The sequence below is a fragment of the Epinephelus fuscoguttatus genome, linkage group LG16 (assembly GCF_011397635.1).
Source record: "Epinephelus fuscoguttatus linkage group LG16, E.fuscoguttatus.final_Chr_v1".
NCBI classification, from domain to species: Eukaryota; Metazoa; Chordata; class Actinopteri; order Perciformes; family Serranidae; genus Epinephelus; species Epinephelus fuscoguttatus.
In genome coordinates this window covers 24,259,424-24,271,240 of record NC_064767.1, presented here as the reverse complement: position 1 = coordinate 24,271,240, position 11,817 = coordinate 24,259,424, and the positions used below count along the sequence as shown (strand labels likewise).

At 39.1% G+C, this 11,817-nt stretch overlaps 1 protein-coding gene across 1 annotated transcript in view; it reads left to right on the top strand.

Moving 5' to 3' along the window:
- Positions 1 to 371: 371 nt before the first annotated feature.
- lmbrd1 (LMBR1 domain containing 1) overlaps positions 372 to 11,817 on the top strand; it is a 70,776-nt gene continuing 59,330 nt past the window's right edge. The window contains exons 1-3 of the mRNA XM_049601015.1: positions 372 to 459; positions 2,123 to 2,299; positions 3,538 to 3,601. Coding sequence (XP_049456972.1) covers positions 394 to 459; positions 2,123 to 2,299; positions 3,538 to 3,601 — 307 coding nt within the window. The 5' untranslated portion in view covers positions 372 to 393. The remainder of the gene's footprint in view (positions 460 to 2,122; positions 2,300 to 3,537; positions 3,602 to 11,817) is intronic.

Below are 11,817 nucleotides of genomic sequence, written 5' to 3'. Positions count from 1 at the left end.
TACGTGTCATGATATATTTTTACAGGTACTCTTGCTACTTCTGATTTGATATAGCCCAAGTATCTGGATACTTTATACAACTACAACCTCAAGGATAGCTGACCCTGGATGAATTTCTTGTTCCTTTGGCTCATGTAAAAGGCACTAGACTGTATTGTTGGTATCTCCTGTTCCTATAGAGACTGTATTACCGTCCTGTCCCAAATAAAGTTATTAAATTCTTCTGGTCAGTTAAACATATGGACATATAGGCCTACATATAACAGACAGATGGACTTTAAGCGGAGACGTCACTGCTGCTGCTGCTGCTGCTGCTGCTCTGCCTCTACCCATAGGCCTCTACCGTAATGACGCAAGCGGGAGCACGTGGTTTTGTTATTGCAGGAAGTGAAGATGGCGGACCAGTCGCTGCTCTCCGAGTCTGTTCTCGGATGGTCTATTTTCACCTTTATACTCTTGGTAAGCAAGTTATGAGTAGTGTAGTCGTTTCGTCAAGTAGCGAAACACCGTACAGTGAGTTTGAGATGTGTTAGCAGGTGAGGAGGTGGCGCAGTTACGGTGTTCCCGGGCGCGACATGGCTACGGTGTATTAACGTCAATATTGGCTTTGGACTGGTGTTAGCTAGCTAACATTAGCCTCGACACACATATGGGCTGTTGTTTTGTAAGAAGGGCTCTCTGTATTATTCAGTATGCGTTTATATGTCATACTATTAGAAGCAGGGGCAGAGCTAGAACACTACGTCGAGGAGAGGAGGCGGGTTTTTACTCTATTATACAGAAAATTAGCATCTCTGGTTAGTGTCTCGGTAACCACATCCAACTGTGCTGTGGCGTAGTTAGGCTGTGATCCAAGGTTTTAAATTGCGCGTGCAGAAGTTCTGGTCTCCTGAATGGATAGTTTAGTATTGCTGAAAGAGCAAAAAAGGGCTGCTTTTCACCACAGATACCGTAAACACATGTGTAACCATAATTTTGACTCATTCAGAGACTACAGAACAACTTTAGTGGTGCTTAACTGAATTCCTTGAAGTTGGTCTGCTAGGTAATCTGCTGCCCAGTTTAGCCCTCATTATCTCAGCTGCCACTCACAGTCACATGAGTAAATCAGAAGCCGTCCAGAAGAATGCCTGGATGCCAATAAATTGCTCCACTTCCCTACCCACCACTTGCAGCCCCTTTTTTATTTGAACAAACCTTTCAGTGGATCTTATTTAGATGCAAAGCCCGCCTCATTACCTGGCAAAACAAGCAGCCAGAGGCTTAAGGCTGCGGGCCTTTAATTGATCCTGTCTGTGAATGGCAGCCCTTGATCTAAAGGGACTAGTTTTAGCAGTGCCCTCACTTCTTACAGCTTGTGTGCTTAGAATATGACCTTGTCATTTTGGAGACCCCTTTCTCGCTTCTCTGCCTAATGAGTTTCCTGCCTGTTACAATGAAAATCCCTCTCTTTTTTTGTCTTTTCATGTTAAACAGCAACAGAATACATCAGCATGCCCATGACTTATTTCAAAGTTGTCAATGAATTCAGCTTCCTTTGAAAAGTTTGTGTTATGTCCCGTCAGTCTCTTAACAATGTTAGTGAGCCTGCGTTCACTGGTGCTGAAAGGATAAGGGGAGGAAGTATGATATAATCAGATCAGCTGTTCCCTAGCACCTGCAGTCAGGCTATTCTCAGTGTATAATTCCCTTCTTGGTTGTGTTAACACTTTGGGTATTGCTTTCTGGCAATCACACTGAACGAGAGTCTCAAAGCAGTGTTTAACAAGCATAGGAGGACACTGTGTAGTCAACACAGTATGATGAAGTTCAATTAAAATGCACTGCATCAGTGATCAATGGTAAATACACAAAGGTAGAAATTGTTGCAGGGTAATACATCAGATTGCATCACATTTTACAGTTTCACCCCTGTGTGTGGCTCTTTATTCATTTTCTCATTAATGTATTCATTATTTTATTATTTCCTTCCTATTATTTTATCAAACCAATCTTTCAGAGACTACATCTGCAGAAATTGTAGTTTTTTGCTACCATATTCCTTTTTTTTTATTTCTCCTAATTATACTATAATTCTCCACTTGCTTAATTTGATGATTAAATGTGTTTCTTCCCTGTTTAGGCAATCCTGGCTTTCTGTTGGGTCTACATTCGGAAATTTCAAAGTCGTCAGGAGAGTGAAGTTGTTTCAACCATCACAGCAATATGTGCACTGGCCATTGCTTTGATAACCTCTGCACTTCTACCAGTGGATATATTCCTTGTTTCATTCATGAAGTATCCCAATGGTACCTATAAGGTTAGTATCCGTTCTGCTAACAGTGCCAGTAAAATCAATTTGAGAGATGCTAACGAGTTTTCCTGAGGCAGCTTTTATCTTTGCTTTGTAATTTTCTTAGAATTAGACAAAGTGGATGTTGTTTTAGTCCAATCTAGACGCCGAACGCATTTCCTGGCTCATAAATTTTTTGCAGAGTCATTGCATTTGTTTCTATCTATTTGAAGATTTAGCAAAGTGTGTAATGGCATCTTCATTTGAACAGCAGGTAATTTGTTTCTTTGTGTGGGCTGTGAGCGGCTTTGATTGCTAAAGGGTATTTGTTTTTTGTACCATTTAGTCATGGCCACCTAAGATAGGCTTCACATGTACTCATTGGGAACTTAATCCCTCATTCACTTAATTAGACACAATTGCATGGTGATATCTTGGTGATTATACTTTGTAATAAAAATTACAAATAAGCAAAGAGGCATGAAAGCAAGCAGTGGCTTTTCTGCAGAAATTTGTCAAGTGTAATGAAAGAATAATAATACTGGCTTATAATAGGAAAAGATCAGAAGCTAGTATTAATAAGATCATTTAAGCATGACTCAGAGCGTTTAGAATAACGACACTGCAGAAACTAATACAAACATTTTCCTTTAGTCTTTTAATCTTTAAAAAAAACAGTAGCTGGTTTTTAATCTTATTGCAGCTTTTCATAGTTTTTCTCAAATCACTCTGAAAGTAAAATGCAGGAAATGCGAGCTTATGATGGACACTTTTCACACCTGTGCAATGCATGAATAAAAATAGATTTAGACAAAAGTCTGACAGCTTTGTTTTTTTCCCCCAGTGTCTGTCAGTTTTGCGTCATTCTCTGTTTATGTCTGAATTCAGTTTGTGAACTAGATAAATAAAGCTGCCAGAGCACTGCTTGTAGCCCATGTGCCTGCTAGTTAGGCATGACCTACCCCTTTCCAGGATCTTCGATTCATTCGTTAATGAGTATATTGTGCTTTTTGTTTCATGCCTCTGCTTTTAATGGCTATAAGAGTATGGTAAACAAATAGGTTACTGCATTGATAGAGTATACAGAAAATACACCATACCTCCCTCTGTGTTTATGTTAATTAACCCACTATGTTTCATACTCATTGTTTTTAATGAGCTTTAATTTAAGCGAGGCATGTTTTCATTGATTATTATACACATGTCATTCCTTTTACTGTTGAACTCCATTGTAAGTTTCATTATGGACTTTCCTTTTCATCCAGGAATGGGCAGCAAACAATGAGACGAGAGGGCAAATTGAAGACACTGTGCTGTATGGATATTACAGTAAGTGCATTTTCTTAATATCTGTCCATGTGGGTGCACAAAAAACCCCAAAATGAATAATTTGAGGACAAAAATCTTAACAAGAGAGGATCATTTGCCACAGGTTCTTTGAATTAGCCCTGTTGTTTGAATATTTCGTGTATTGGTTAGCACTGTTGCCTCACAGCGAGAGGGTTCCTGGTTTGATTCCATGATGGGGCTCTTCTGTGCGGAGTTCACATGTTCTCCTTGTGTCAGCCTGGGTTTTCTCTGGGTACTCCGGCTTCCTCAGAAAACATGCAGGTTAATTGGTGACTCTTAATTGTCCATAGGTGTGAATGTGAGTGTGCGTGGTTGTCTGTCTCTATGTGTCAGCCCTGCGATAGTCTGGCGACCTGTCCAGGGTGTACCCTGCCTCTCTCCCAATGTCAGCTGGGATAGGCTCCAGCCCCCCTGCGACCCTCAAGAGACCAAGCGGTTACGAAAATGGATGGATGAACTGGTTTTTTTTTTTTTTTTTTGGCAATCAGTTATTTTAAAGCCCCTCTCCCACTGCACAAAAAAAACCCACTAACACCTGCTAACATCTGGGTTTTTTATTTAATGGCATGTTATAGTTGTCATTCACTCCCAGGACAAATGACTCTGCAGTAGTCACGAGTATTTATCAGCTCCAGTGTTGTGTCGAAATCTGTTTCCCCCTCAGTATGTTTCCTCCTACCTAAACTTTACTCAAACCCTTAGTCCTTCCTCTAACCACAGACGGGGGTGCTACACATTAACAGGAGGAAAACACTATTTGATGGGGGAACACATTTCGATACACTGGCTCTGATCTGCTTTGTTAAGTGGTGATGGAAATAGGACACCTGATGTCTTTGACATTGAAATGGACACAGCAGGAGAACAAAAAGAAACACAGAAAGACATAATCAACTGCTGCAGAGCCGTGTGCACAGTTATGGTGTACTGGCAACGGGAGTGGAGTCTGTCACCTATTTTTAAGCAGGTTTTTGCATGGATAAAAAACCTGCGCATGCGTACTTCTTTTGCTAAGAAGGGGGCATAAGCGTGCTGCGTCATTCTCCTATGATATCAATCCTTTGTCCTCTTTTGATTGATGGTACTGCCTTTTCAATTTGAACAACACCTGCGGCCTGACTCACCCACACAGCAATCTTAGCAGTTTTAACTTTGGGATTCACACTGGCCCATTGTTTCCCACAATGGCGACTCATTTGCACACAGGGTATCTCTGTATTGTCTTGGGTTACATATCTCACCTGCTCTGGAGCTTTTTTTTCTCAGGCTATCACTTCATGATACATTAAGAGCTCATACAGTTGCTCGCTGATCCTAGATCAGCCTCTGGCCTTTAAAAATAAACCTACATTTTAGTCATGAAACCTGAATTTCTAAAAAAAAAAGATGATCAAATGAATGAGCCTAATAACATAATGAGCTCTAATGGGCCATACTGTTGAAATAATAGATTGTGAAAAGCCCCTTTCACTGGATAACGTTAATGGACGGACCAAACAGTTTGTTTTCCACGATGATGCAATACATCAGAGATATCAAACATTTACAGCGTTTCCTGGCAAAATGCCCACTGTGACCATTAAAATGAGTGGGATTTGTCAAACAGCAGACAGCTTACATTAGTCAACTAAAGCTGTCAATAATAAATTAATTTTACTGTTGCATATTAAGAATGCTGAAATGTTTTTGTTGAATGTGACTTGTATATGGTGCACATATAGTATCACCATCCCCATGTTGTGGTGGGCATGAGGTGAATTGTTTTGACCTTCATATGAAGACACATTTTAGTATAATTGATACTACTGTGTCTTAATGATGAACAGATATGATCATTTTACATCTTAACACTATTTTTTGTAGATGCCTTGTTAACCTCTTGCTATTGTAGTCTTTTGTAATTGGTGTATTTATATACTAATAGAGCAAATGTTCTTAATTCCTTTCTTTGTGCCATGTTTATGTAACCTCACAATTATTTTATAATGTCTGATTATATAAACATATTTATGAAACACATTTTCTTTGCTGAAACCTATTGTGTTTGATGACATGTTAAGTATGCTGCCTTGCACAACTGATGTTGCACATGACTGCGTACAGACTCTTCTTCCTTGTGAAGAAGGAGGAGGAAATGAAAATCCTGTGTTTGCAGATCATGTTTATGACCATATTCATCGAACTGGTTAGTCAGGATTACCACAGCAGTGGTGAAAACAGCTGTGACAACTACCATTGTTAGTTCATTGTAAGAGATTGTAACATTTTGGTGTGGTCCGTGTTGAACATTGATTTAAAGAGGAGTCGCTTTGATTGTTGATACATAATTACTGGCTGTAGCTGCGGGTCAGCTTGGGGTCCTCCACAGGTGTGCCTTCTTTAGGTTTGCATTCTTGCATTCTCCTTTTAATAACCTGTAGTGAAGCAGAACACACAGCTTGTATCCTTTAAGGCCACGCACACCCATGGTGTTTCCACATAGGTGTTTTCCATTAATTAAGATATTCTCTGACTCTGAGGACTTTGCCGGCATGTGCATACTGCTTGATTGACATTTGTCTGATGCTGCTATTAGTTTTGCATTACACTTTTATCATTTTTATTGGTTTATGAAATTTGGTGGCCCCATGTAGGCTAATGACAGTGAAGCTCAGCTTAACTTAAAACTCAGCAGAAGTCCAGTGAGCCAGAATAAGTGAAAACACCTGTGTGAGTCTTCTGGGCTTTTAAAGCATGGTAAACATGTTGAGGGACCGTATTTCACAGCAGACATTTTGACTTGTCATAGTGGGAAAAGCTCAGGTGAAATTGATAACCTTGATAACAATGATTCCCAGAGTGTATACATGTTATTCCTATGATCTAAGACAGTCCTTCCCAAATCCAAAAACGTGAGTGCTGAAACTCAAATTGGTAATGTCATCAAGAATAAAGTATGAAGATGCTTCACTGACAGTGAATGGGAAAGATGTCATAGATGACACTGAAAGCACCCAGATGAATGTTCTGAGTATATGGATTTAGGAGTGGATTGCAGCTATTAATAATCTTATTAAAAACACCTGTGCTTTTCCTTCAATGACATGTCAAAATTTGTGGTGTGAAAAAGATCTATTGCGTTCAGGCTGCAAGTTGGGAGATAGCTGTTTGGTCATCGTCAGACCAGTTTCACACATGCAAACCTGCTCCCAAAATCGGATAGGTAATACACCTTTTCCACAGCAGACATTTTGGCTTGTCATGGCAGGAAAAGCACAGTTGTAACTGATAACAAGAGCTACTTCCAGAGTCCTGGCATTGTGTGTGCTGGCTCACTGTCATGGCTTACTGGGACAGTTAATGGAACCGAGCCATCGTTAAAAACATTTGTTTCACCTGTGCTTCTCCTGCTATGACAAGTCAACATGTTTGCAGTGAAAAAGGTCTACTAATAGCAGCAGGAGTTTGGACATGGATGTAAACATGTTGTTAGTGTCGCCATCTACAGGCAAGTAGGGTAACAGCTGCTGTAATTTTGACACTTGGGCCGCCTATAGGAATTTAGCATTACAGTTGTGTTGTATGTGTATTTTGACATTTTGTAGTTTACTCTTCCAGCTTGTGCCAGTAAAAAGTTAGTTTTGAGATGTTGAGGACATATTACTCTTTTATTTACCTTCATTTTCTCTCCTAAATGTGTCCTATATGGCAAAACTTAGGGTTTGTTTGCAACCTTTGCAGTCGTCTCAGTGCTTGTGTTCCTTTCCTTGCCTATTCAATTTGGCAAAACTGCCAACAACAAAAAACACCATGCACATAACCGGTAATCTAGATGTTTTTCTCTGAGAAATCTAGCTGTGGTATTACTTTTGAAGACAGTGACTAGCTACATCTGTTCTTCCAAGCGGCAACCTCTAGGGCTGAAAAATGAAGCCAACAAGGAAGTGAAAAAAACTGCAGTTCATCTGATGGCCACTTGAGGCTGGCTGCAAAAGCAGGTCAATTCCCATAGACAGCAGTGTTAAAATGCCCAGTTTTATAGCAGAAATAAACATGTTTACAGCCTGGTACAAAAATCCATTTTGGTCTCTTAAGCCAATTTCTCCATTGACAACGCTATGGGAGGTGAATTTAATATAATGCACCATCTAAATTTTCTTAAGGCTTGAAGTTATGCATTATTAAAGGCAGGGCCATTTTGAGTGACAGGCTGTCTGCGAAACATCACCACACACCACTATGAGCCAGATACACCTCTCGTTCCTTCACAGCTTCAGCCTCTCGTCCAGATATAGTCACTTCTGGCTCCAAAAAAAACCCAAGATGGCGATTGCCAAATTGCAGAACTCAAGGCTTCAAATCGATAGTCCACAAACTATGGGTGACATCATGGTGGCTTCATACATTATTTTTACGATCTGATTTTACCAAACTAGTCTAGTCGTACTTGTCGTAATTGTTACATTTAACTAACATTATAATGTTTAACTTGCACTGATAATTTGTTTTTAGCTCATGGCATACTGTGTTGTATCATTAGTAGGCTTGTTGAATGTTCAGTCAGGCTACTTTGGCCTAATAATGTCTGTTTCTTCTGCTATGAGAAAGATAGTTCCAGTCTCCACGGATCACTCCATGATTCCAGTATTTTAGGCGGGTTGCAATTCATGGGGACAGTATCCAGGCCGTTTGGCTGATAAATTCCTTACTAAAAGCTATTAGTGCCACTGAAATTTCTTCATGATTGTCATATTAAAGGATAACATGAGTTTGTTGTCTTTGACGATAGCAAATTCAGTCATGCCAAAGACACTAGATCACACGTTTTCTAACAGATGCTGGCTTAAAGTGCCTGTCAGCAACACTGTTATGTACCGTCTGTTCTGAAATGCCAAATGCAAGGAAGACAAGCTGTCTCCTTGCCCAGACAGCCCAATCAAAGAAACCACTTCCACTGGTATAATGACATTAGAAAATTGGCTTTCACAGACCATGAACACTGCATGGAATCCAGCATTCAAGGCCCCATGGTATATTGTCCTCTGGACACACAAATACAATGTCATATACAAGATAGACTTTCTCTGCCTCTATTTAAAGTTTGAATTCGACATCCCGTTAATGGAAACTTTGCTTTAAAGAAACTTAAAAAAAATTCTATAGGCTTACTCTTGAATGAAGGGCTGTGTCCTGCCAGTAATTTAATTCATTTAATGGTTAAACTGCCTGGAAACCATGCTCATGGTACAACAGTTACACTCAAGAAGTTTGTCACACATCAAAGGAAAGGTCATATAGCTGGTTTAGTGAAGTAGAAAGTTTGAGACTAAATTTCAAGTTACAATGTGCAGTTGTTTTGAGTGGCTGCTAAATTTATTGTGCATAATGCAAAGCTTCATATTGTGGCACTCATGCTATGCACTAATATAGTCTTGTTCCACTTAAATACTCTATTCTATATTGTGTCTGTGATGATATAGTAGTATAAACACCATAGTAGACATTAGATTTTGAGTATAGTTTGATACCATTCACAGAAAAAGGGAAGTTGCATTTTTTAAAATGTATTTTCTTATCCAGCTAAAAAATCTTACATACCAAGAGTATGCATTTTAGGACCCAGAAGAGGGATAAGAGAGAGGCTTGAAAGAGTTTGCTATTTGCCTCAAGCATGTATCCATGTGATCATAGCTCTGGGAGTGTGTGGTGCAGAATGATCTGCTTACAAATTTGTTGTGGTCTTGTAACCTTTGGCTGTTGATAAGGAAGGTTGAGTGCTTGTAATACTGCCTAAAATACAACAACCGGAGCCTCGCAGTTTTGATTGATATTGTACTTAGTTCCTCAGAGCATATTTTTGGAATGAAATATTACTGCATTTGAAATATTGCAAATGCATTTCGAGCTCAGAGATGCCAACTATTGACGCACCGTTTAACACATGACATGTTCCTCTGTTCACTGCACTGTTGTTTTAAAATTTGCAGTTGTTTTCTGTTATACCAGAACGTTTTTTGTTTTTTTTTACAGATTATTTAAATTAAATACATTCTTTTTCTAAAGTAAAATGGGATCCCTGGTGCATTTCTATATGACTATATGTCTGCAGTGAATAGATGTTTGTGAAGATGACATTTTAAGAGGACTGTGTGCTGAGGCTGAGCAAAGTCAAATGTTGCTGAAGGCTACAGTGATAGGCTGAATATGATTTATCTAATTTTGGCTACATAGTCTATTTTACCATCATGTTGATGATTGTGTAGATCCAGAGACTCTTTCCCCTCTTTTTTTTTTTTTTTGAGGGACATTGCTATTTTATTTGCCAGTAGGTGGAGACCAAGCTCTATGTGTGTTGTATGCACAGCATCCTCTCAAATCTAACCTTTAAAGTTGAATTTTCTTTAAGGCCATATTTGACAGCACTGTCCATTTGTCTCTTCATAAATTGAATAATTACAGGTTTGACATAGAGATCTTCTATTCCCTCCACTGAAGCATGTTTTTCTGCAAGGTGACTGACTTCAGGATTCAGTGGTGATCACAGTTAATAAGCATATGCATGTCCAGTGATTTCTTTTTAAAGAACTCTCTGTATTATTTGCTTGGTGTTTGTAATCATTTGATGGCCTTATGTAGCTGTCATCTGGTGAATTTCTGTCAGTTCCTGGTTCAGAAATACACTTTAGTCAAACATGCAGTTGACACTGTCAAGTTCCCTGCAGCAGTTTTGAATCCATTTTTCTGCTATGTAATTATCATGTGGAGTTTCATAGTCATAGTGGAGAAATTACGGTGGGGTAATTATAGCACAGTTCCACTGTAATTGTAATGGTTTTGTTACCTTTGAACCAGGTTTGTATTCTTCACTTTTTATTTAGAGTCCTCACAGTTATACAGAATAAATGGGAGTGGATGACATTGTGATATTTTTAGGTTATTTGCACGCCTCTGTTCATTAAAACTGTACATGTGTTTATGTCAAAGCGGTCTGTCAAAATATCTGTGAAATCTCACAGTTGCTCAGACTCCATTTCCTATAATGGCTACAGTACACGTCAACGGTGACATCAGCAGCAAGCCAAGCAAATGCATTTCACTTATGTTACATCTTAGACAGGTAAAAGCATTTATGAGCGCACTAGTATGGTTCTTTGCATTCGGATGCATTTTGAGGCTGTGCAAAAGTCTGAGAGTACCAGTGATGAAGCGATAACAGCTATATCAGACTGTAACTGTAATGCCAGAAAAACAGGAAGTGGAAATATTCTGTCACAGTGAAATATTACTTATTGCCTGTAGAGAATAAACACCGCAGTTGTTCATAAATTCTACACTGTGTAATATTAGATAAAATGTACCTTCAACTTGACAGAGGGGATGAATGTCTGTAAGTGAAACACCCACTTCCTTTTAGAGCCCAAGTAGCTTTTTGTGATCTTTGATGAACCCTAAGTTTGAAAGCCTAGCCTTTCAATCTCCAGCCTCTGTCCATTTATACATTTCCTTGGACTGTTCAGTACTTCAAAGCAGTGGTGCATAAGACCCTTAAGCAACAGGGCAAAATACCCCTGGGACCTTTAAATAAATCATTGGCTTTCTCTCTGCCCTTTTTAATGCCATTTGTAGGGGAGAAGTTAGAGAGAATGCAATCCTCTTGTAAATACACTGCAAGTACTTTCTTTTTGTCTGTGATTCTTGTCCCCCTACATTTGCTGACTGAATTTTGGAGGAAAGTGCTTCTAGTCCTGGTGATTCTTTTAAGAGCATTCTGAAAACATTGACAAATTGCAGTTTTATTTTGGAGGGCAGCTTTGTGTGATTCAGAGGGGCCTTCAACGGTAAGAACATTGTCCATGAGAAACAAAAGGCACTTTTCTTGCAACTGTGTGCAAAAACCACCACCCATAGCTCTTCACTTTAACTGGTGTCTACTTTGAAATATTCAAAGAAGGGGTTCAGACATTGAGACCGTGGACAAAATGTTGAGCCTGCAGTTACCTCTCAATCACACAAGCCTTTCTTATAATGATACACTATAGAGCACAACTAATGCTGGATTTTTGAGGCTGATACTGAGAATGTCAAGTTAAAAGAATAACATATTTGATGAAGACCATCAGTTTGGTTATTTTGACAAAATTATACTGAGCGGGACATTTGAGAGTTAGAAAACAAACTTGACAAACTGCTACAAATTACATTAGATATATCTTAAG